This window comes from Gouania willdenowi, chromosome 5 (genome assembly GCF_900634775.1).
Source record: "Gouania willdenowi chromosome 5, fGouWil2.1, whole genome shotgun sequence".
Classification (NCBI taxonomy): domain Eukaryota; kingdom Metazoa; phylum Chordata; class Actinopteri; order Blenniiformes; family Gobiesocidae; genus Gouania; species Gouania willdenowi.
The window spans coordinates 27,549,227-27,575,120 of NC_041048.1; the positions used below are offsets into that span (position 1 = coordinate 27,549,227).

Below are 25,894 nucleotides of genomic sequence, written 5' to 3' on the forward strand. Positions count from 1 at the left end.
AAAAGAAAACTTTCACATGATGTAGTATTTGCCATTTTGCTTTTGATTAATACAATATTGCTTCTGGGTGCACGGTGGAAGAGTGGTTAGTACATCTGCCTAGCAGCAAGAAAAGTTCAAGCCCTGGGGTGGACACTTGGGTCCTTTCTGTGTGGAGTTTACATGTTTTTCCCGTGCTCGTGTGGGTTTATTGCGGCTTCCTCCCACAATCCAAAAACATGACTGTTGATCGGAATCTCTAAATTTCCTCTAGGAGTGAATGTGTGTGTGAGTGGTTATCTATGTTGCCCTGTGATGGACTGGCGCAATGCCCAGAGTCTACCCCTGCCTAGTACCCGACGACCGTGACCCTGAAAAGGAGCTGGCTCAGAAAATGGATAGATTGAATATTGCTTCCTATATATATTTCCTAAAGTAAAAGAAGACTTGTCATTTGGTAAATAAAAAGGTCAAACTTGGGCACTAAAAAGTTGGCCTTTACACAAAGTGTAAAAAAAGGTCACAATACCCCCTTCATGTTTAGTCATCAAGTCTGGCTTGAAAGTTTAAGGCTAGTGTCAAAAACAATGTTTAAAGGATTCAGTTATTCTCATTATATGCACCCAAATATTCATGTGTAAAAGTAATCTTCTCTATTATTACCCATCTTTGGTGAGCTGTGGGCAACCATTGTAAATGGTTTTAAGTCAAGCACCTTGCTGCAGGGCTTACTGTGGCTGTGGGTTAGATGCCTTTCATTCTACTCCATCAGAGTTTTCTGTCCAGGTTGTAAATTTGCTTCATCAACTTTAATGCCACCACTACCTCATCAGCATAATTGGTAATAAACAGTGTTGTGCTAGTTACTGAAAAAAAGTAACTAGTTACCGTTACTAGCTACTTCATTCACAAAGTAACTCAGTTACTATTTTGATTACTTAACCAAAAAGTAATGCGTTACTGGAAAAAGTAACTTTTGAGTTACTTAGAATTAAAGAGTGTATTATTTATTTTGGGTCATTTGTGTCCATACAGCTTCATATTAGTGCTGTAATAATTTAATAATCCACTGCTGATCAACTGCTATAAAACAACCATATATGATGTGCATATAAAGCACAAAACAGCTGCTCCAAAATTAAAAATGTAATTTTTCAGCCTTAGCACAGTAATGTAAAGTAAGCTGTGCATATTCCAGGTGCACATTCTGCTGTTAAAAATGCTTATAAAGATAAATGTGGAAAAACTAATTCACATCATTTTTCTCAGCTACACAATGCTAAACATATCAGGCTAATGAGCTGCTGTTAGCAGTGACTCAGCAGCAGCGACAGGCTGCATATGTACAACAACATACCGTTTGGCTGACCTGTCCCTGGATAACAGTCACAGTCCATTAAAATCCAGTCGCAGCGTTAGCTTAGCTTCACTGATGCATCTTTTGGAGACAAAAATAATGCATCTATTTCCACTCTGAGAAGCTCGTCCTGCTCTCGCATTGACTCGCCTTGATTGGCGCACGTGATGTAAACAGAAACACGCTGACAATGCTTCTTCTTCTACTGTTTTACCGTGTTTTGGCACGGCGTCCCGCAAAAAAATGTAGCGCCACTGTAAACAGGAAGTACACTGCAGCTAGCAAAGTAACGGACAAACGCACCATATTGTAACGGTAACGGCGTTCTTTCTTTATAAAAATATTGCGTTACAGTACTAGGTACTGTAAAAAGTGATGTTGGGGCGGTAACGCGTTACAAGTTACCGCTCAACACTGGTAATAAAATAGCGATTTCGCAAAGTGTACAAAAGAAGAACGTAGAAGAACTGGAATTCTAATAAATTGTCCCTTTGTCTTGTCCCAAGTTGTATAGTAAGCTGTCGTCACCATTTTTTAAACATGCAATTTACATTTGCAAGGGTCTGAACTTAACAGTCGCAATCGCTTTTTGTTGTAGCCTTTAATAGCCGTAGACATGACTGGGTTAACTAAAAGTCAATGTAGGTAAACAAGAACTTACCTTTGTCCAGTAATGATTGTCCCTGACTCCATTTGCCCTTTGCTTGGCACACCCCCGCTGTTTGGGACTTTTTGTTTTGTCACCTCTTTTCCCATTCTTGCCTTAACAAACAATCCAACTTTTGAATGCTCTGGCTTATGTCTGGGATCATTGTAGGTTCCTGCTAGATTTGGGAATTTTGGGGAATTGGGGGAAAGTCTCATGTACTGACACAGGGCTTTGCATTCACACTCTTTCAGTATGCACTTTATAAGAGGATGACCCTGGCAGCCATCCTGATCCAGAGCCGTTTCCGGAGTTTCCATGAACAAAGGAAGTTTCAGCAAAGTCGTAGGGCAGCAGTCCTCATTCAGCAATACTACCGCTCCTACAGGCATTCCCTCAGGCACTCCCTCAGGTACTTTATATAAAATCATAAACCTTCAGTCATATACATCATGATAAACTCCAACTCATCTATTTGTTCACAGCAGCCTCCTAACTAAGAAACAAAACCAGGCTGCTCGCAAGATCCTGAGATTCCTGCTTCGCTGTCGCCACAGGTAAGGATCAGACATCAGACACACACTTATAACACCCGACACTCAATTACACACATCGCTACACCCCGCTGCAACAAAGGCATATTTTGCTGGTGCTAATAGTTGGTGTTGTTTTACTGTTCCTGTGAAGCCCCTTGATGGACCATAGGCTTCTGAAACAGGTGAGGACCCCCCACCCCTGTTTGCATGTTAGCAGAGAGAGAGGAAATCCTGGATTTTTTCCCTCTTTTTCTCGCTCTATACCTCCTTTCTTTCCCTCTTCATCGCTGTCTCTCTCCAAAGACTCCCGAATGACTGCAGAGCTAGTGCATGACTGACAGAGAGACGAGCAACACTTGCACACACTCTTCCTTGGGGCATGTTTTTCTGTCATAAGGAGAGGGTTTTATTATGTCTTGCTTGGCCTGTCAGTGTTTTCTTTTGTGTCTTGCGCAGGGGGTAAAAGGTTTTGTGTGCGCGCGTGTGTGTGTGTGCGGGTGCGTGCGTGCGTGTCAGGGAGTTGGGGAGTAACTTTTCCTGTTGCCCACAGTAATGGCTTTTGAAAAAGATTGTTAAACCTCCGTGATATGCAACCTTTCTATCACACACACACAAACACGTGCACCGTGTCATGTGTGTTTTTCTTTCTCCTCAGGGCCAGAGAGCAGAGAAAGGCCAGGGGTCCTGAGAGCCCACCTCAAGGCCCCACACACAGCTCCCTCAGCTTGTGAGCAATCCATACACCCTCCCCTCCTCCACTCTCTACTTTTTCCTTTTCTTTTCCTGCCATCCTCTCTCAGCTCCTCTATCTCAGTTCCATAAACCCTTTCTTTTCTTTTTTCTTTTCTCCCCTTACCTTTCTCTTTCATCCCCTTCTCTCAAGAGAAGAAAAAAAACTCTTCCCAGACAGACTGAGGACAGGGTAGGTGTGCATCATGGCAGCTCAGACAGACAGACTGCTGGGTAGAGCCCAGGGGCCTGGCTCTTTCCACAGCACTGATCCTCCTCCACAGTTTCACTGGGAGGCCATCGCATTGACCTCATGGCATTCTTTGCACTCTTCATGGGTACATTTCTTTGCAAAAGCAAGTTGGCCAAGAGAACAACAGGAGGAGCCTCACGGATGATCACTTGCTGCCGATGACAGCGGACGAATGCACTGGAAGGCTTCTCAGATGACAAGATGGCTCAAGAAAAAAAGGTTACTTGGACATGCCGAAAAACACAGAGAACCTGCTGCAGAAATCCATGAAAGAATAACAAAACATAAACCAAAAAAACTCACATATTTTGCATTTGCATGCAAGTTTTTTTGCTTACTCCTCCTCTTCATCATCCCGAAAAACTCCAGTGGCAAATCATTCTCCAGATTAAGTAAATCTCAGCATCACCAATCACAGTGACTCACAGGCTTATGACCCTAATAATCAGTCACCCAATCAAAAGGGGAGGAACTGCACTTGAATGTAAGAGGGGCATTGTTAGCTATGGGGACGGGTTCTCAATAACGATGTCTTAATTTGTTACATGGACTTTGTATGGAGTCGTTCTCAGAGGCAGCACTTTGCTCGCCTGACGTGGTGTGTCCGTGTTCGTTCAATTCAATGCATGTGTTTGAGCTGCGAGCTCCTGCATGCTTGCCAAACTGCTTTAGTGTTGTTTCTTTTGTATTTCTATGTGTAATTGTGTCTCACTTATGTCCTCATCAATTAATCCTTGCCCTGTGTAATGTGAACTGTGTAAGGACAAATGTCTTATTTTGGGTGCTTTTTTAAACATTATTTATTTGAGGGTCTGAATATTTATTTAATTGACTTGAGAGCGGTTAAGCTTGAGACAAGCCTTTTTCCCCCGTGTGATAAAATATGACATGTTCCAATGGTTAATGTTTGTTAGTTTGTTCTTTGCGTGAACCTCTAAATCCTTACTGTGGTGTTGAGGAGAGAGTCACATACCATTGCCTTGACTTCTTCTTGACTCTGAGAGGTCTCTATGCTTGCTCTGTACAGGACATGGGTCCTAAACCTGCCCCTATACAGGGCATTGGTCCCCATATTAGCCCATACGGGCGATCAAATCCATATTTTGGACTATTGCATATTCCTGTATATAAACTGACGAGGTAAAGGGATACGTGGACCCTGAAACTTTTTCATAAGAAGACTGTATTTAAGATTATAAATTATTTTAATCCCATAATGAGAACTTAAGACAGAGACCTGGGTACACAGGAAAGCTGTATTGCTTGTAAATAGTGTAGATAATACAAAAAGGAGTAATGTGCATGAGATTTAAGACAAAGAAACAGCAAAAAGAACATGTTAGTGGCTATGGACTGTGAGAGGATTTTAATTGCTTCACTTTAAGAGTATCCAGTATAAGTGTTACTGAAAAGAACATTTTGTAAAAGCATGCAACATGAAAAACCTAATGTTAGAAATATAAGTGGGAAAAACAAAGTTAGCTGAAGCAACGATCTTTCAGACAAAACATTTACACTTTGTGCTTTTGTTTCTTGGCTAGCAAAAATTAAACCCTTTTTGCCAGTAGTGCCAACTATTATGAATGCTATTTTTGCCTAACAATATGCCACACTGGGAAAATCAGCACCCAGAAAGTACCGGTTAGCTCCACGGAGGCAACACACAGACGGTAAACAATAGAAAATGAGATGTAGTATTAGCTCAGCAGTAGACCTCCTACATGTTTGTCAAAGGCAAACATTACATATCCATGGTTTAAATGCAAGTATGAAAATAACACTATTGATTATAATGATAATGACGGTTGTTTATACAGTATGTGAATGCAATGATTGATGACCCCCCCAAATAATTGGGAAGAGGGCACTACATTCTTCACGCTGTGGTTGTGCTTTAGCAACATGCAAAAGGTTTTATTCAGACCATTGATCACAGCAGTTCCAGCCTAGCCTTCATTTAAAGCAGAATGTCTCCCCTCCCACTTTTTTTTTTTTTTACCATTTCATTTGATTAAAATCTTTTTTTGTTTTGTGTTCCTGCTCATTGTCACTGCCATAGATATATAATGTGTATTTAGATTTCTGGAAAGCTCTGTTTAGAAAGTGCCTGCTCAATAACAGAAAAGTGCAAACTAATATCAGGAACTAGCTATTGTGTGTTCTCCAAAAGTTTCCCAGTCGTCCCTTTCTTTTCCTAAATTGTATGTTTTTGTTGTTGTTTTTTAATTTACTTGACAGTGTTAAGAAGCTCTTACTTGTCAGTGATATGAATGAATGCTAATGGCCTGATTGACCTTCTTTGTTGCTTTTTACGAGACTAAAATTATGATTACAGTATCACTGTATGCTCTGCGTTTGCATGTATTTTGCAGTATTCGAGTAATAAACTCATTACATTTTGCATCTGTGTATTAAAAGCACTGTCAAAAGTGCACTCACAGTTGCACTGTAACTGTTGGAAGCTGTTTTATTTTTTCTATGGACTCATGATGTCAGTCCTTCCCCATTTTGACAAAAAAAAGAAGCAGTGTGAAAAGCTAAACAACACCCAGGCAGTTGGTTACACCGTCATTTATTTGTTTCTCTGTCACTCACTGTCCCCTACAGATCCACTGAGGGGAATCCATGCTTTCACAGTCACAAATGTGCACAGATATCACTACCAAAACTGAGCGCAGTGAGACTGCTTTGATAAGACAATGAAGTCTCTCCCTTAGATTTTACTCAGGGTTGAAGAACAGGGAGAAGGCATGGTGATTTGATTGGCTGCTGGTACAGAGTTGAACGACTACTGTGCATATTTGTGTATATGTGCATAGTTATGTCTGGAAAGGTACACCAATTGTTCTTTCTTTAGTTTCACATTTTTGCTCTGAAATGTTTTGCTTCCATCTTCTTTTTCTCGAAATGGCCTATTTTGTATGGTTTTGCTTAAATAGGGTACATTTAAGCAGATAAGTTAAAAAATCTATACATGCACCTACTTTTGAATGCAGAAAGGGTTCTTACAAGAGGACGTTCCCTGATGTATGTCCCGTGTGTGCTCTGAATTGTTGTACAAGCCACAGACAACCACGATCAGAAGGAATCAGGCTATAGTCACACATCCAAAGCCTCCCCTCCTCTGACGTCAGCAGAACTACAGCTTCAAAATATCTTTATTATTGATCTCAACACTCATACAATGCTACATCCAAAAGCTTGTGCGTGCCAACTTCACACTTAACATACACTCCCTTGAATCTAAACTCACAGTAAACTCACAGCTTGCAGAAAATCCATCAGTTTTATAATGTAGTTGGAGAGGTTGGGGACTGTAAAAAAAAGTATGTAGTGTGGTAAAGGTAAAGAAAATAAACTACAAACAAGATGTTGCCATAGAAGACAATTAGTAGACTTGCGCAGAGATAGCCTCAGTACTCATGAGATGAATGGTAAACCTATTCAGGCCTTGTATTGAGAGTGAGTGGCCAAACACCACGTTGCATGCTAGAACAGTAGACCCTTTTAGATAACCAATGGCTTGACCTTTCCTCACCTACTTCTTCCTCCAACCCGTCCGCCCTCCCTCTCTCTCGTTCTCTCATATCTCCTGCAGAATTCCCGCCTTTGCCTGCTGTTGTGTTCTTCATGCCTTTCTCAGTCTTTCATCCCTCTTTTTTTTTTGTAGCCTAGTTTTTACTTTTTTGTTTTATAAACATGCATGCACAAGCATCACTGAAATGGTGATGTTTTAAAAAAATATATATATTTTGTTGCTGAGGCCATGCGAAGTGTTTTGAATATTGCCCTTATATGTGGAAAATGTCTTCTGAATGCTTTACATAATTTCTGCTGTAAAATGAAATCTGAATAAAAAGAAAATTTGCACTTTAACATATTTTCTGCCTGTTATTTGTGTTGTGAGAACCTTAATGTTTTCGTGGTACATTGTCTGCAACAATGCTTGCAAAAATGTGATCCAAACCCCCACACTGCCTCAATAACTTGCCTTTTCCCCCATCTATGTCACATTAAGTCCGTGTTTGTTGTTTTTTTGTTTCGTTTTTTTTTTATTTGCCCAGAATTTTTACAAGAAAATTACACACTGTAATACAAAATATTTACAGCTACTTTCCAAGGTTTAAACATTCATAGATAGGATAGATTATATTAAACCATTCAAAAATAGAAATAGACTTTGCAACTTTCTTCTATCAACATTTTTCCCAGTATACAAAGTGGTGAACTTTGTTTAGAAAACAAATAACACTAGGCTACTATCTGCTCATTTAACACTGTTGATATGGAATTTGTGCAATGTCATTAATATTATCTGATTAAGGAGGTTGATTTCCCTATTATGTCCAATAACATACATGAAGATATATTTGGCCTGGATATTTATGGTCTGTTTTGTTTTTCTTGTTGAGTACTCATCTGTGTCCTTCTAGAAAACGTTGGTGAAAGGGCACTTGCAGAATAAATCACTTATAGATTTAATTCTGTATTTTCTTTCTACAAAATGTAGAGATAAGACTCCAAACAATTAGAGTTTTTTTTTTTTTTTTTAGTTGTTTTTAGCCGAGTAAATAATATGTAATATTTTGAAATGCACCTTAGTCAGCCTAAGCTGCTGGGAACTTCTTGTTATTCTGCATGTTCTTTCTTTCTCGTTTTTCTTCATTAGAATTTTGAAAATTCACAACAAATCAATACCATGTATGGTACCGATGTGAAACTTTCACCTAAATGTAGCCCCAATACCAACATATTTTGTACATTTAAACCTATTGCACATCATGAAGTCCATCACTCTGTCTTTTCAAAAACTGTACAACTTATAAAACTCATCTTCTCTCAAAGTTTTGGGAGAAATTTTGCGACAACACATCTTCAGACTTTGTGACATAAACGATACATGCAGATTTTAGATTAATAAAAAATTGTGCCTGCAGTGCATCAAAACGTCTGACTGTAAATAGTATTGTAAACATATACTGGCAAATTCTTGTTAAATACATTTTCAATATTCATTAAAAAATTACAAACTGTTGTATCATTGTAGACACACATACATTCATACATACATATACATACATACATACATACATACATACATACATACATACATTGTATGAATAAGGGGCAAATTCTTGGTATATTCTTTAAATTCACACAGAAAGCTTTCAAAAAAGGGAAGTAACGCTTTGTTGAATTTACACTTGTGTATGTAGAAGTAAAGTTACCATAGAAAATGAACAGGTTTACAATGAAATCCACTTTGTTTAGTAATAATACATTTACAATTAAATTGAATATTTTAACTCTGCGCTGTAAGTAAGTAGTAGTTTTTTTAGAGCCCAGGATTTAGAAGCGTCATCATTTACGGTATTACGCAGGATGTGACGTTACATGGCAGCTGATATAAGGACGTGCTGCGTTCCGGGGAGAAGTGGATTGTGCAGCCTGGAGAGAGTGCATCCCAGGCCTAAGATTTACCATGTTTTAATCATCAGCGCCGTGTGTGTTACAGCCGTAGGGGGTTGGTGTAACACTAGGATGAAACTACGGTGTTTTTCCTGGACCTTGGCTGTGCTGTAGCGGTTGGTCCTGACTTCCATCGGGCTGTAGAAACAATGCGGGCCTACTGATGTCTAACGTTAGCAGGCGGAGGCTAATCGGATGACCTGCTTCAGCAGAGGGATTTAAATCTGGGACGAATTTGTGAAACAAAGCTGTTCTAACACCACTCCAGGTATGCTTTCTGTTTTTGTGTTTTAAACGGTCTGTCATAAACTTGTTGCTCAACTTACACGCACTACATTGACATTTCTATTTGTGTTTTAAGGCCTGATTTTCTCTTAAGTTGACGTGTTAGCATGTTAGCATCAGTGAGTTGAATAACTCAGTGTCTGTAGGGTTTCAGGCGATAGTTAATCTGAAAATTACAGGCCGACCTGTTTATAAGGATAGTGGATAGTTTTGGACATTAATGCAGTTATATGTCGTTAGTATTGTCAACTCGACTCGATCAACAACGACTTTGTTTCTGAACTAAACCGTATTGGAAACTGGGAACACACCGTCATGTTACCTGTTGAGATTTCAACCTTATCCTTTTTCAATACGACACAAACTGTACCAGCAGGAGAGCTTAGTCACACATGTTTATTTATTGAGGTGTTTACGGCCTGTCGAGTGTTCGAAAACCTAAAGTCAGCAAGCATTGGTCACGGAAAAAAACCTTATCAAGATCCAAACATCCCATTTACAAACTAACCTATACACAAAGCAGAGAGGTATAAATAATATATTTATGAATAAAGACAATAAACAAACCTTAATGTCAATATAGATGTTTTAGCAATATACCTCACGTCCATTGTACATATGCGAGACCTTTTATCTTTGATTTATACCAATCTAATGTTTATTTAACCCACGTGTTTGTCGTGATTTGAAGGCACTGCATCGTTATTACTATTAAAGTGTGTATTGCCTGGCATCTGGCGATACGATTTGTATCCCGATACATAGGTCACGATACGATATATGCCGACATTAATTTTTAAGGCTATTATATATCTATGTGTGTGTGTGTATATAATGACTTAAGAAACAACTACTCTGTACATGTGTGCACCTTCATGAGAACTTTATGTATGAAATATATTTTATTGGCATATTTTACTCTCAAAACATTGGCTTCAACATGCCATCTGCCAACAACTTAAAAAAAAAAACGTCCAGTCTGCCTGTGGCTTTTAAACCAACTTTGACTTTATGTAACTTAACTGAGGTATATTCCTAGAACAACAAATAAATGCAGACAGTTGGTACTTTTTTTTATTGAAAAAACACAAGCTGGTCAACTTGCCCAGGTTTCAGTGCACTTCTTTGTGCAGTGGAAAAGACTTTCCTGGTTAAATAAAGGTTATATAATTCTTATTTTTTATCATTAAAAAAAAAAAAAATTCAATATGGATGGATTTAGAATCGATCCGAGAATCGCGCGACATACTATAGTGATATATCGCTGAATCGATTTTTTTCAACACCCTTAATTACTATCTTTAATCTATTAATTACATTTTTTTTTTTCTTTTCCATTTGAAATCAGTTGGTTGGAGCCGCAAGACAATATACCCTATATATTCTGTGTTAACGGAGTCGCGGACGGAATCGACCAATGAAAATGGTTAATCGCGGAAATGGACAAAATTGGCATGAAACGCCGCCACCGTGGGGCAAATAATGTTTTTTATGGATAAATGTTTCCAGGGACGGGGCGCACGGTGGCTTAGTGGTTAGCACGTCCGCCTCACAGCAAGAAGGTCCTGGGTTCAAGCCCTGGGGTGGACACTTGGGTCCTTTCTGTGTGGAGTTTGCATGTTCTCCCCGTGCTGCGTGGGTTTCCTCCGGGTACTCCGGCTTCCTCCCACAATCCAAAAACATGACTGTAAGGTTGATTGGAGTCTCTAAAATGCCCATAGGAGTGAATGAGAGAGTGAATGGTTGTCTGTGTCTCTGTTGCCCTGTGATGGACTGGCGCCCTGTCCAGGGTGTACCCCCGCCAAGCGCCCTATGAGAGCCGGAGATTGGCACCGGCAGACCCCCGCGACCCTGTTAAACGGGAAATAAGCGGGTAAGAAAATGGATGGATGGATGTTTCCAGGGACCGCTTATTAGATGCACCGCCCTCCCCCTCCTGTCTTGGCTGCATTAAACTCATCGTAAACCACCACAAACACTGTCTACAAAGCAACGCAAATCATCACTGACTCCGAATGACAGTCACCAGCGCCTGTTTAACTTTGCTGTATGTGAAGCTCGGCCCGTTTTTCCTGTAGCACTGTGGTGTTCCGTAAGAATGTGATCAGCTGCAATCATCTTTTCCTGCTCAGTGTTTGAACTGTTGTGCCTGGCTAACGAAGAATAACTCAGTCCGTGTTGTCTTTTAGTTCATTTTATTCCAGCCTTTTGTCCATGCCTTGTAGGTACATATTCACAGTCAGCTAGCTACCTCAAGTACAACCGTTTCAGTGGGAACTTCCGGTTTACAAAATAAAAGTCCGTTGAAGCAACGTTATTAGAATGTTACATTCTAACAACATCGCATCAGAGCTACAGAGATAGGATAATTTAAATTAGGTTAATTTAAACTAAGTTGATCAAAACTTAATCAATAAACCTGCTCAGATTCAGTAAACCATTGATCCCTGAGAGGAAATCAGGTGATATAAATGCAGTTCTCAAAAATCTTTATATGGCATATAAATAATTAAAAAGGAGCAGTCAGAATAATCAATGTCAATACAACTTTTATCTACCATTTAATTCTATCTTACTTTATTTTTGACATACATTTTTGTTTAATGAGTTTTTTTAATTTATAATTAGTTATTTCGTTTCCTCACAGGAGTTAAAAACTAATATTTCTTAAAAAATGATAAATATTTCTTTAAAAAAAAAGGAATTTTAAGTGTAAAAAACAGAATTTGGAAAATATTAAACAGATTTTATAGGGCCCTACAATATATATTAAACGTATTTATTTTAAAATATGAAATGTCTCACTTCGTGGTAAGGCAGGAGGAGGCCACACCCTCTCCCAAAGGCACATTGCAGCTCTGCCTCTGGCCCCATAGCCTGTGTTTGCGCATGCACAGTCAGTTCGCCAAGATGAAAACCATTTACGTCCAAAGGCAGCTAGTTGTGCTGCCTTTGGACGTAATCGTGCTATGCTAAGTGCTATACGTACGTTCACAGTGCATTAGTGAATGGAAAAACAATGTACCATAATTTTTTATTGCTTAGGATGTAAACCACTTTGTTATTCTAGAAGTGTGATTAGTTGTTTTTAATTTCCTACACAGCCATGAGTTCCCAGCTGCAGGTGTTTTCTCCGCCCTCCATCTCCTCCAGTGCCTTTTGTCGTGTTAAGAAGCTCAAGGTAGAAAACAATGTGTGGGATGTGTCCACCACAGATGCTTACAGCTCCATAGCAGGCCAATCGGCATACACCTTCACCCCGGCCATGGCTGTACCGCCGTTTGTGCCACCGCTCGTCTTTCCTCAAACTGTGCCTGGCTCCAGGGGACAAGTGGTGGTGCGTGCAGCCGACAGCACAGGCAGTCTTCCTCGTGGAACCAGTCGACGAGTCACAGACCACGCTACCACCTCCTCTTACATCCATGAGACGTCGTCTGACACCAGAGGTCACAGGCACGGACAGAAGAGAAAGGTGGAGGAGGCCAGCGAAGGCAGCGGGAGTGGATGTGGCAGTGTTCAGATACTGGAGGAGCTCTCTGCACCAGCGGCCACTTATTCCACACGGACGGGCGGCGGTAGAGGAGGGGGCACGGGCCAGTCCATACCTCACTCAGCTCCCACAACCAAGAGCAGCAGTTCCAATGGAGAAGGCGATTACCAGCTCGTGCAACATGAGATTTTGTGCTCTGTGGCGTGCAGTTATGAAGTGTTGGAGTTCCTCGGGAGGGGAACTTTTGGACAGGTGGCAAAGTGCTGGAAAAGAGGCACCAATGAGATTGTAGCCATCAAAATTCTGAAAAACCATCCGTCATATGCTCGCCAGGGCCAGATAGAGGTAAGATTACATTACATTTTGCTAACCTGTGGAGCCTTTAATTATTTATAAAGTGAAGCTTTATCTGTTAACATGTCTTAGTTTAGCATTTAGAATTTATTTAAGTTGGTCCCAGATGTTTTTCAAAAGTACACACATTAATTTGATTTATTTATGAACATGTACAAACAAAAACAATCCATATAAAATTAAAGGAATGTCACAAAACAAGTCAAAAACACTAAGGCAAACATTTCTACATTCAAAAAAGCAGTAGGAAGAAGTCCGACTTATTTAATCCTACTCCTCTTATATAGTCTAACCATATATTGTGTGTGTGTGTGTATATATATATATATATATATATATATACATACACACATAAATGGTGTACATACAGTAATATTATATGTTACCCATATACAAGTTATAATTATAATATAAGCTAACTATATACATCTGATTAGTAATTTCAAAACCAACATGATTAATTGATGAGTGTAAAATCTGTCATAGTATATTTCCTGCGTTCTCTGGGAACATAAGTGAGTATTTAAATTTGTTGGACAGTGATGACACGTTTTGAGCCACAATATGAATCTGGACATTCTGTCATTGAAAATGGTGAGTCACGTGCTATACTGAACAGTTTAATCTTTCAGTGACTGGTGTGGTTGTGCAAATGTAGTGTGCCAAAAGACAAACTGTACACAGTGTTCACCTCCAACTTAATACGGCACGTAACATGAGAACTGAGGGCCTAGTTGCCAGTATGTTGCAGAAAGAAACATGCATTTTATGCATGTAGGTGTAGATTAGGGCAGAACTTCATTACATTAATTATGTTCTTTTGTACAAACTAAGATTTTTGTTTGACTTTGAATTATGTTGTTTATCTTTTTGTAGGTTGGCATCCTGAACAGACTAAGTGCAGAGAATGCAGATGAGTATAATTTTGTGCGTTCTTACGAATGCTTCCAGCACAAGGGTCATACATGTTTGGTGTTTGAGATGCTGGAACAGAACCTGTATGATTTCCTCAAGCATAGCAAATTTAGTCCACTCCCCCTTCGACACATCCGACCCATTCTGCAGCAGGTAGGCATTCTTGGATTCTAACAAATTAGGATTTCAATTTGATTTTCTTCATTAATTGTAATGTTTGTGTTTTCAGGTGGCCACCGCACTGATGAAACTGAAAAGTCTGGGTTTAATTCATGCAGACCTGAAGCCTGAAAATATCATGCTGGTTGATCCCCTCAGACAGCCCTACAGAGTTAAAGTCATTGACTTTGGCTCTGCAAGTCATGTATCCAAAGCTGTGTGTTCAACCTACTTACAGTCTCGCTATTACAGGTATGTAATGAATGCAGCTGTTTACTGTAAATTTCACTGTTTCTTTTATTTGTACTTGTTTTGACTCACATAGCTTAAATGATCAACTTTTTTTTTTTTTCCTTCATCTTTTAATTCTAAATTTGCCTGAAAAGGGCTCCTGAGATCATTTTGGGCCTGCCGTTCTGTGAGGCCATCGACATGTGGTCATTGGGATGTGTCATTGCTGAGTTGTTTCTGGGTTGGCCTCTTTATCCTGGAGCCTCTGAGTACGACCAGGTCAGTGCTAATGATTGTTTACATCATTGTTACTTCCTCATCTACAGGATCTATAAAAGTTTATTTACAACTAAGCTAAATTGACAACATTGGACTATTAAAAAAAAAAACAGAACTTATTTATTAAGAGTAACATTCAACTACAAATAAAAGTATGTTTTTCATTGTGCATTTCTCTTCCTTTAGATAAGGTACATATCTCAGACTCAAGGCCTACCAGCTGAGTATCTACTGAGCGCCGGCACCAAGACCAGCCGCTTCTTCAATCGAGGCCCAGACTCTAGCTACCCACTTTGGAGGCTTAAGGTGGATTAACCTCATTTGAAATTCTACAGGGTGTCTCAATGTCTACTACACATTTTACTGATGATATCAAAACAACAAATTGAGTTTCACTTTGTCTGATAGGATTATTGTATTTGATCTATATTGCGTTTTTTTCCTAGACTCCATCCGAGCATGAAATGGAAATGGGCATTAAATCCAAAGAAGCCAGGAAGTACATCTTCAACTGTCTGGACGACATGATGCAGGTAAATAAACATGTGCACAGGTGGAAATCTGACACTTGTCTCATGTACAGGGTCAGCAATGATTAAAATATGTATATTTATAATCCAGGTTAACCTGTCTTCACACTTGGAGGGGACGGACATGCTGGCTGAGAAAGCAGATAGACGGGAGTTCATAGATCTGTTAAAGCGAATGCTTCGACTTGATGCTGACAAAAGGATCACGCCAACAAAAACTCTCGGCCATCCCTTTGTCACAATGAGCCACCTCATGGATTATCCCCACAGCTCCCAGTAAGTCACAAGCAATGTAATGCACTAGTTTTCATGTCATCATGTGTCATTTCAAACAAAACATTTCTTTCATCAAATGATATTCTGTAGTGTGAAGTCGTGCTTCCAAAATATGGAGATCTGCAAGCGCCGGAGTTCCTACGACAGTGGGAAGTCCTTGTACTCCACTAGTGCAGTTCCCAGTGCTGCCGCTGGCAACCTCACTGTTACCTTCAGTAGCCAACTCAACCAGCATAACCAGGTACCACTCAACCCACCAACAACTTGCACATAGGTTCTTCTGTGTCTTATAGCATGTGTTGTCATACAGGTGCCTTCTGCCGGGGGTGCTGTGCCTTTGCTGAACTACCAGCCCGCTCTGTACCAGCAGGCAACCATCAACATTCCTGGACTCACTCAACAGAGTGTCCCGATTCCTCCCCGTCCTACTGGGCTGTGTAGCCAGACAGAACCTTTTCAACAGACCCTTATCGTTTGTCCTCCTTCCACTATTCAAGGTACATGACTAAAGCTGTGATCAAACATAAACATCATTCATTTGAGTCACTGAAAGAAGGTTCGCTTTTCTAAAAACGCACAGGCATCCAGTTAACTTTCTGCTGTTTAACAGTTTTAAGTCTTATCTAAAAATATTCTCCTACTTCTGCACACATTAGCTGTTAAACTTAAAACATAATCTGAGGTGTGAAATTTTTTTTTTATCAGTATGTAATTGTTCTGTGATTTTCCAGGGCTACAGTCATCTAGTAAGAGTTCCAGTTTTCCAGTCAGGGTGGAGAATTCTGTACCAATAGTACCTCAGAACCAGTCTGCTCAGTCCCTGCAGATCCAGCCAAGTATGCTCACACGGGTAAGAGTTGATTAGTCATCACATCTTGGAGGTAAAACATTTGCATTTGTTTTTTCTTTTCTATTCCTGATGGTGTTTCACTTGACATTTGAAAGCATAAAGAAGTTGAATACATGCTTTTTTTTTCTTTCTGATTGTTTGTTTTTTGTGTTTTGTCGAATGATAATCTTGTGTGCAAGCTTGCAATGATGATTTGTTGACTCTGGTTTTTATTTGTGCATCATAAGCTTCACTGTTGGATTTTTTTTGTAGACTCAAACCAATAATTTTGCTGCTTTGTGTCTGCAAAAGCTTTGTCTACAACCTTAATTTATTTGTGTGCCTCATTTATTCTGTCAAAAAAAAGTGTTAATGTAAACTCTTTCACCCTCCTTTGCATGATGGATGCCTTTTAATATGCTTAGCCAGATCTAAAGCTATTTTGTGTCATATCTAGAACTGATTGTTCATTTTTTTTTTGTCATAGACAAAATGAACAGCTTTAAGTTATTATGATAAACACTGCTGAACTCTCATGTCCTGAGCAGATATGTGGTTTTTCAGGCAGAGGCTTAATCTTAACCTCTGGAAGAAGTGCGTGTGTCACATATGAAGGAGGTGATGCAGGATGTCATACATTTTAATTAGTGATGTCTAGGTGAAAACCCCAACAGTGCTATGCAAAGATTAGTTTATTTAATTTATATGTTTATTTATGAATCTATACAAAAAGCATTCAAACATGTTATAATACACTCCCCATGCTGCAAACAGGACTGCCCAATGAGCAGAGACATATTGTGGTCTATAAAATAAATTGGTTGTTTAGAATGTTTCTTGATTATCAAAATTGCTGAAGTTATGGTACTAACAGGTTTGAGGTCAATTATAATTTTAATTGTGTAATTGATAATTAATTATGAACAATTATGGCATAATTATATTTGCAATTGTAATTGGAAAAAACATGTTGCTATTGTAATCTGAATTGAATTGTAATTGACTTTGTAATTGTTATGGAAATGATTTAAAAACTTACACGTATGTAGGTAACAATTTTTAAAATATGTTTCAGATCAGCTTTTCCCACTTTTCAGTTCTTTTAACTCATTCACTGCCAGCCATTTTAGATGATTTTCACTGATTTTTCCAGACCCATAGAATATTTTGTACTATGATCAGCAGTTGAATAGAAGCACATTTCACACAAATCGCCAGTTTGTGACAAAAACCTGAGAAAAACGCCTTTTCCTTAAAACACCTATCTTTGAAGCAATTTTTTTTTGCTTTAGGGACACCTCAAGATTGGTTTCCTTGTATAAAACAACACTGACAACGGACTTTTGATGGCAAAATTATTATTTTGTTATCTGGGTCAGAATTGAATGATTTGCGACTTCCTCCTTCACCCGGACATGCTGAGTGTCACCGCTTGCCCCGTTTTTGATAATTTTCACTCACTATCGCGACACTCAATAGTCCACTTAGTTCTACACATGCTCTGGTCGAGTGTGCACTGCTGGAAACTTCACTATCAATTCTCTTCGTGTTATTTTCTGTCTCGTAAACTCCTTTCCTCTCCCACTGAGCTCTGCCCATCACAGGCGATCTCTCATCCAAAGCGCTGCTGCCGCCTACATGGCACCAGTTGGTCACTACATCATGGTACAAGCTTGATATTCACTGGAGAGCTTTGTCACACGGTCGCCTAGCAACCCCAGCCAAAAAACACAATTGATGTCTTTGACAGTCAATGAGTTAATCATTTTACCATCAAAAAAAAAAAAAATCTATGCTATACTGACAGAAAAAATGCTCAGATGCCTACATCAAAAATATTAATACCAATATTTTCATTGATTAGGAAGCCTAACATAGTAACCAAGAGAGGAGAAATGAATTAGATATGTAATATTTTGTAGTGTATTTTACAGCTGATTTAAGACATTGGTCAAAACTGATCCATTATCATAAGAGATGCTAGTAATTAAGAACGTAATTATAATTGACTTTTGGGGAAAAAATGCTGTCACTGTAATTGCAATTGAACTTGGATAATTTAAGATGTAATTGAAAAATGTAATTGACCCCAACCCTGGGCACTGTTGACTCTTTAAGTTGATGTCTACTTTAAGTGGACCACTACTTGGAGCCCACCTCTTTAATTGTATCCTGAGCAGGGTGAAGGCCAGATGTTTAGTCATCTGGAACAGAAAGTTGGTTTCTTGTTGTTTGGCAAAATGAAGAATGACTGCTGCAAACTCCAGGGCATTCTTTCCAGATGCTGAGACAGTGTCTCTGTGACGGCTGTCGCTCCCTCTACAGCAGCCGTGATGGCCGTTACGTTTGACCATGACCTAACACTGCCCTCCCTCCTCCAGGGTTCCTGTACACCCCTGATGGTGGCCACCCTGCACCCACCCCCTGCAGGCATAGCTTCCCAGTATTCTCTGCCCCTCGGGTTGGGCACCGGGGTGGGTCGGCCCACTCTCTTGGAGCACACAGCCACAGTGCTGGTAAAGCAAACATGATGTCCAAGAAAAGAAACGCTTACACTACCTCTGCAACTAACTACGCCATTTTCTCCGTCCCCACTCGCCTTTCTTTGCCCTTTATCCCACTCCCTCTGTGCCACACAACGTGTGGGACCATATTTACATTTTCCTTCGTCACATGCGGACTTGCCATGACTCTCAGATTCTTATTGGGTTTATACTCAGTTTTTTTGTGAATAATAAGCTCTACATTTGGTCTGACATTCATACTAACCTTTAAAGTCCCGTTTGTGACATTGGATCTACAATGTTTTCTTTGTACTGCAGAGGTCATCCTCTTCACGCACACACTCCTTCACTGGTCTCTCCCTATAGGTGTGCTGAGGGCATGGAGAGCATGTGTTCCAGATTTGGTCTGCGCTTTGCTTGCAGCTATTGCTGTCTTTTCCCTTCCTGGTTTCAGCAGAAGAAACTCTCCACAAACCCTGTTGTTTGGTAGCCTGCCAGACTCTCGGACACACGTCTTTTTGTTTCAGCCTCAGAACATATGGCATGCATTTCCCCCCCCAGACACACATTATCAACAGGCCATCTGGCATCGGTGAACTAATCTTTCTTCGTGTTTCTTTAACAGGCTGTAATTGCTCTGTGTAAACTCGTCTTTATACCTGACCTGACTGTTGACAGTGTGTCATTGTTTGTGCTTTGCATGACGTCATCCTGTGAATTTGTTGCAGGGTTATGCGATAATAAGGGAATGGCTTGGGAACGGTTGCTAGCTTTGTGCTTTGCCTGTCGAGGTTGGCCATTGGCTTATCACTTTGTATTCTGTCCTTGGATTTGTTTTCCTCAGCATGGCTCAGAACATTTCAGCAAACCAACGATGCTGATTCATGCCTGATGCTTCTTTATACGTGTATTTATTTAGTTATGTGTGTGTTTGTCTGCTTTTCTCAGCAGTCCTGGCCTACTGGTACCCAACAAATCCTCATACCATCGTCATGGCAACAGGTTCCAGGTGTGGCAATCCATGGCTCCACACACCAGACCAACGTCACTGACTTACCACGAGAGACGACTCACTCTGATGCTGCAGGACACAGCTGGCGGTGGGTCAACCAGCCTGATCATGTTATATAGTGGATGTGTATTTATTGTGGTGGCAGTGTTGAATTGCACTCCAGGATTAACTAGATGAGCCACATTCTTATGATAATGTTGCCTTCACTCCTTGATGAGTTGAACTTAGAATATTTTAGCCATGCCTAAAATATGCAAGTAGTAGATTATTGGTGCTGCAATGGACTGGCACCCTGTCCAGGGTTTGTGTACCCCCCCCCCCCCCCCCCAAACGCCTAAAGCTAAAGAAAGCTGGGATAGGCACCAGCACCTCCTGACCCTGAAAAAGGAGCAAGCGGGTTGGAAATAGATGGATAGTACTAATTAGATACTAATTCCTCTACTCCATGCAGAGGAGAAAGTTAGTGGAAATGTTTTAATTTGACTCTTGTCTTCAACAGGGGCACCACTCAGCCCAGAGCTCAGCAGGAGAGGAAGAAAGTGAAGGCTCGGCGTGCAGACAACAAAAACAGGTCAGTAACACCCTCTGATCATTCATTAATATTCCAACAGAGACTGAGCTGTTTCAGAGATAACGCTCACTATCTGCTCATAATGCTCAGTTCACCTTTTTACAGAAATTAGGCTTTTTCAAATGAGATCTCCATCTGACTCTAGTGTACGTAACAAACCAAGGATTCAGATCCAGGGTGTTTGTAATTGATTGTCAGCTTACCTGACGCTTAGCCAGTGGACAGATCAGGTTTGGTACCTGCATTCAAACCAACAAACAGGAAGGAAGTCCTGAACTTCTATTGTAACAATTATTGTGACTGTAGCCTTAAAGACAGACAGAAGTGTATTTTTTGGAAAAGGTTTCCTGTTGATTCTGACTTTTGGTTGTGTAGCTGCACACTAGACTTTGTCATGACTTGTTATTAATGAGTGTGTTAATGCCATGTTTAGGAGCATGTCCACTGCAGCTTTACTCTGCACTAATGGGCTAACCCCTCCCACCTCCACGGCCACCCTCTCCCAGCCAATCATCATCTCTGACACCCCGAGTCCCGCAGTCAGCATCATCACTATCCACAGTGACACCGACACAGAAGATGAACGCAAGTTCCACCCTGCCAGGTGAGGAAGACTTCCTGTCCTCCCCTCATTGTTGTACATATTAGGGGTGTGTATTTCCTGGCATCTGGCAATATGAGTTGTATCCCGATAAATAAGTCACGATACGATATATATCCTGATATAAAAGTGTAACATTATGCATGAAATATATTTTATTGGTATATTTTACACTTAACATGCCATGGGCCAACAACTTCAAATAAAAAATAACACAATCTGCTTGTGGCTTTTAAACCAACTTTGACTTTAGTGCAACATGACTTTAGTGGAACTTAACTGAGGTATATGTCTAGAACAACAAACAAATGCAGAAAGTTAGTACTTTCTTTTTAGATTTTATTGAAAAAACACAACCTGGTCAACATGTCCAGGTTTCAGTGCACTTCTATGTGCAGTTACAATGTCTCCTGCAGTGGAAAAGACTTTCGTGGTTAAATAAAGGTAAACATTTTTTTTTTATTTATTTATTTTTTATTAAAAAAATCAATATGGATGCATTTAGAATCGATCCGAGAATCGCGCAAAGTAATATTGCGATATATCGCCAACACCTCTAGTACATATTCTAAAGATGATTGCACGTTTGTTGACAGTGTGGGATTAGGCCAGCGCACCAATGTCATCAGCTGTGTGACTGTGCATGACTCTGACTCGTCCAACGCGAGCCCCCTGACCCCCCTGCCCCGAGCACTGAACCCCAGCAGCTCCTTGTTACTACGTCAGGCCAAGTCTCTGGCTGTGGTGGCTCCTTCAGTCAAAATGCAGGCTCCTGATAAAGTGGACATCTCTCGTGGAACAGGTGAGTTCTCCACATGAGCGAATGTGACATGAGTGTGTAAAAATCACCATCTGATAACGTCCTGGCTTTGATCTCCCAGGAAACTACATGAAAGCAAAGAAATCGTCCAACCGGCAGCCGTGCAGCTCTGCAGAGGGCGTGGAGCGTCACAGGCTGGCACAGAGCCAGTCCCACCCTTTAAACCTGAGCCAGGTGAGCTTTTCATTAAATAAACATCATACAGGTGCTCCATTATTATGAAATTATTAGTCTGATTGATGTTCTGAGATCTCAGCTCTTTGTGGATTAAAGCTGCACTAAAATGTTTCTATAGTTCACTGTTGGTTTAGAAGTGAGTTTAAAACCTTCATTTGAAATTTCTGGCGACCTCAGATACGTTTTTTCTCTCTTTATATTGTTACAAATGCAAAGTAACCAGGATTATTTATAACAAATGACAAGTTGTGCCAGCACAGATATTTATATACTGCTTTTTTTTTTTTTTTGAGAAAGTAAATACTTTTTCAGATAGTATGTGGTAAGGAATGGCAATTAAATAATAAAACTAATAATAATAAAAAACAGAAATACAATTTTAATCAGTAATTTCTCATCAATTACTAGACATTTTAGGTGACCTCATTTTAATTCCATGTGACCCCAAGGTTGAAAAACACTGCCTTATGGCAATAAAATGTTAACACTTGGTAAGGATCGACTGATATGGGTTTTTTTGGGCCGATGCCGATAAGGTTTTTTTTTTCCATCTACTTTAGCCGATAAGGACTGCTGATTTTCTTGAGCCGATATTACTTTTTCTCCCTTAATTTACATCATAAAAATTACACTATGATGATAAAAAAATGGAACAAGTCTCATTTTTTTTTTTTTTTTTAAAAAAGGAACATTTATTGAAATTTACAAAGGTGAGGTAGAATGACACCAATTTAAAAAGTATTTAACAAATAATAAAAACAGGTGATGTAGAACAAGAACAAGTAAAAAAAAAAAAAATAGTGACATCTCATGAAATATAATGAAAGATAACTGTTTGTCCTTGTCCTGAAAATAGCTTTGACAAAAGTTGGCCTGACTGAAGATATATTTTATTAACAGGATTATTGAGTATAAATGATATAATTATAGTATTAAACACTAAAAGAAACCATGAATAATTGTCCATTCCAACATAATCCCAGAACATAAATTAACAGAGGAAAATAACGTGATGTCAGATGTGCATTGAGCAACAAACTGTTCTAGTTTCTGTTCTAAATTACATGAACAAGAATATATATTCAAACAAGTAGTAAACTGCTTCTCAAAGTTAAAAACATCCTCTCTGTTTCTCACTCAGCGTTGAGATAAGAAACACACACACACACACACTTCAAACCTCCAGCCAGCTGCTCGTTTTCTACAATTGCGACACAACACGGAACCACGGAAACGCTAAGTTAAACAGTTAAAAGATTCTTTGAAAGCATCGGTTTTTCATGTATTGGCATCAGCAAAGAATGCAAAAATCGGTCGATCACTGTTAGTGTGGAAAGTATTAGATACAAGTAAAACATCTGTTGAACATTTACCTTGACCTCCTAATGTGATAGAAAAATCTGATTAACTAATCGTGATTAATGGATTCTTGTAAATTTGGAAACAAATCAAGTCATTGCAAGGAAATGGTTTATTCTGAAATAGTAAAATTTATGAAGGATGAAAGTATAAAAAAAAGTCTGTTATTACTAACAATTGTACTTATTTAAAGAACAAAACGAAGATAGTTCCAATCCTACAATGTTCTAATGTCATCTTCCGTGTGTGTCCGTGTGTTTTTCAGGTGCAGTCGGTGGTTTCCTCATCTCAGGAGCGAGCAGGAGCGTCCCACACTGACTCCTCCCTGCGTCGCCAGCAGACCTTCCCTCCGCCCGTCTCTGCCTCTCACTACAACTTCCCAGAGGTGTCGGCGCTGGTGTCAGGCTCCGCCCCAGGCGCCAGCCTGTACACCTACCCGGCCTCTCAGGCCATGGAGCAGCTGCTGGCCCGGGGCCACGGCGCCCGTGGCCACTCCCCCTCCGCCTATGCAGCAACATACACCTCATCCTCGTCGTCCAGGAGGGACTTGTCCAGTCGTAAGGATTCAGTGAGCAGCCTCCTGCACGGCCTTCCTGCTGCCTACCAGCACCAGTTTGCCACTGGGTCGCCCTACGTTAGTGTGACGCCCCGGGCTGAGGCGTACAGCGCCTACCAGCTGAGTCCCCGGCGCCTCACACAGTACCCCTACATGTAGGCACATACGCACACACACATGACAAAGGGACGTTTAAACTGTAGAGCAACAGTCACTTAAACTTTAGCTGCTTCCAACTACAAAACAGCATTTCACCTCCTACTCATGTTTGTTCTTCAGTGTTTTTAAGCCCTATCTGGCATTCTTTTATCTTCCTTTAAAGCTTCAATTTGATCCAAATCTCATCAGTTTTACACTCAAAGTGTTTTTGGTAAATATTTTACTTCAGCTCATGGTTGTGTGATCGTAGTGATGACACACCTCAATAATGATCTTAGTGACCTTTTAGATGCCAGACTCAAATGTGAAGCTTACCCTAGTTTCTCATGAGCCTTTTTACCCAGCCCTGTATCTTTAGTGAGCGTAACCATGACGATTTGTTATCATGAGGATGTGTCGGTGTGGGGTTAGGAAGAGGACAGGCTGTGAAGAGGGGCGGTTAAAAACTGTGATGGAAACCTGTTATTTTAAGTGCACATGTGGTAGTCTATTGTAGTGACAGTGTTTAGGTTGGATTGACATGTTTTATGCAATATTTTTCCTTTTGTGTCAAAGCGACATCATCTGCGTGCTGAATGTATTTATGACTTTAGAGTGAGATCAGCATCCTAAGAAATGATGTGAGAGCTTGTTTTAAAAATGTATAAAAAGAAAATCACCTTTTCCTGTTTCTCTCCTTGAAATGAAGACCCCAGGTTATCATGCGCAGAATACTCTCTCTCTCTCTCTCTCTACACACACACACACACACACACACACACACACACACTACATGTGAACCATTATATGTAGGACCTGCTCACATTAGGAATAGATTATGGCCAGTTTCATTTCTATATGAAGTAGTTTGATCTCCCTCTGGTACTCGTTCAAACACTCGCTGTGAAGCTGTAATGAACTGGCACACGTACCGTACATGTACTTTACCGTACCACGCTGGTCACCTCACCGTCCTCTGAAGTCACTCCGTGGATGGTTTCTGTGGGTTTTCTCCAAGCTTTTTAGTAAATTCTTCCCTGTTGTGTTTTGGCATCTGTTTTGTGTTGTAATGTCAGAATATTTAACTGTATCACATCTTAACATAGTATTGTTAAAAAGGCTGTTTGTTAGAACTAATTCAGGGAAAAAAGGCTTTAGCTCAAATAATCCACTGTCACAGTTTCCAATAAAATTACCACAAACTCGCAGCTGTTTCAGTATTGATTCTTTGTTTCTAAATACACACACTACAGTACCAACATGCCATTATTTATTATCTTTAACTTTTACAGGGTGGTTAAAATAAAACATCTCTGGGTGCTTTTAAAATGACATGTTTAGTCATTTTCTATATGGATTTTTCAATAATCCAGAAATGTAGCTGCATTCTGAGAGTTAAAGTTATCAATAGAAATGCCTGTGGCTCATGAAATCATATCTTTGAATAAACAATAAAATACAACCCTGCTAGTCAGGCTTCGATGTACTTTAGGGAAATATTTTAATGAGCTGTGTAATAGGATGCCCATCTTCATAGCAAAACAATCACAGCACTAAGCTGTGATGCTCATGTATCCCTGAGTAAATCAATGTGATAAAAGGGGTAAACAATTCTTTAATTTATAGTAAATGCTTGGAGTAAGTTAAACATATTTCAATCCTGTGCAGTAGCATGAATGACTTCATATGAACTCATGAGGCTCAATACAGGTTAAAATTTTTCAAAATATACATGGAAAAATAGATGGTTTATGTACAAAGCTTTGCATTTACCTGTTGTTCATTCTGAAGTTAAACCTGTCTCCACCAGAGTCATTTCTGTGAAATTTGCATGTTCTG

The 25,894-nt window shown here is 39.9% G+C and overlaps 2 protein-coding genes across 14 annotated transcripts in view; both read left to right on the forward strand.

The window, feature by feature from the left end:
- Positions 1-7,376, forward strand: part of LOC114462948 (calmodulin-binding transcription activator 1-like) — an 83,088-nt gene extending 75,712 nt beyond the window's left edge. For 3 of the 10 annotated variants that reach the window (XM_028446076.1, XM_028446072.1, XM_028446075.1), the window contains exons 19-22: positions 2,237-2,394; positions 2,468-2,539; positions 3,174-3,245; positions 3,407-7,376. In XM_028446076.1, coding sequence (XP_028301877.1) covers positions 2,237-2,394; positions 2,468-2,539; positions 3,174-3,245; positions 3,407-3,485 — 381 coding nt within the window. In that variant the 3' untranslated portion in view covers positions 3,486-7,376. Of the gene's footprint in view, positions 1-2,236; positions 2,395-2,467; positions 2,540-2,669; positions 2,701-3,173 lie in introns of all 10 variants that reach the window. The other 7 variants (XM_028446079.1, XM_028446080.1, XM_028446078.1 and 4 more) reach the window with 7 other exon arrangements.
- A 1,515-nt stretch (positions 7,377-8,891) lies between these two features.
- hipk1b (homeodomain interacting protein kinase 1b) lies at positions 8,892-25,263 on the forward strand. Of its 4 annotated transcripts, none has more exons than XM_028446090.1 (18): positions 8,892-9,237; positions 12,359-13,089; positions 13,975-14,166; positions 14,243-14,424; positions 14,559-14,682; positions 14,869-14,988; positions 15,129-15,215; positions 15,304-15,488; positions 15,579-15,729; positions 15,799-15,985; positions 16,220-16,338; positions 18,699-18,833; positions 19,770-19,921; positions 20,333-20,404; positions 20,838-21,008; positions 21,602-21,807; positions 21,887-21,999; positions 23,627-25,263. In XM_028446090.1, exons 2-18 carry the CDS (start codon positions 12,361-12,363, stop codon positions 24,074-24,076), a joined length of 3,375 nt encoding a protein of 1,124 aa, XP_028301891.1. In that variant the 5' UTR covers positions 8,892-9,237; positions 12,359-12,360; the 3' UTR covers positions 24,077-25,263. The 4 variants fall into 4 exon arrangements, with proteins under 4 accessions (XP_028301891.1, XP_028301892.1, XP_028301893.1 ...); XM_028446091.1 differs by having other exon boundaries at positions 19,773-19,921; XM_028446092.1 differs by lacking the exon at positions 18,699-18,833.
- Positions 25,264-25,894: the final 631 nt, after the last annotated feature.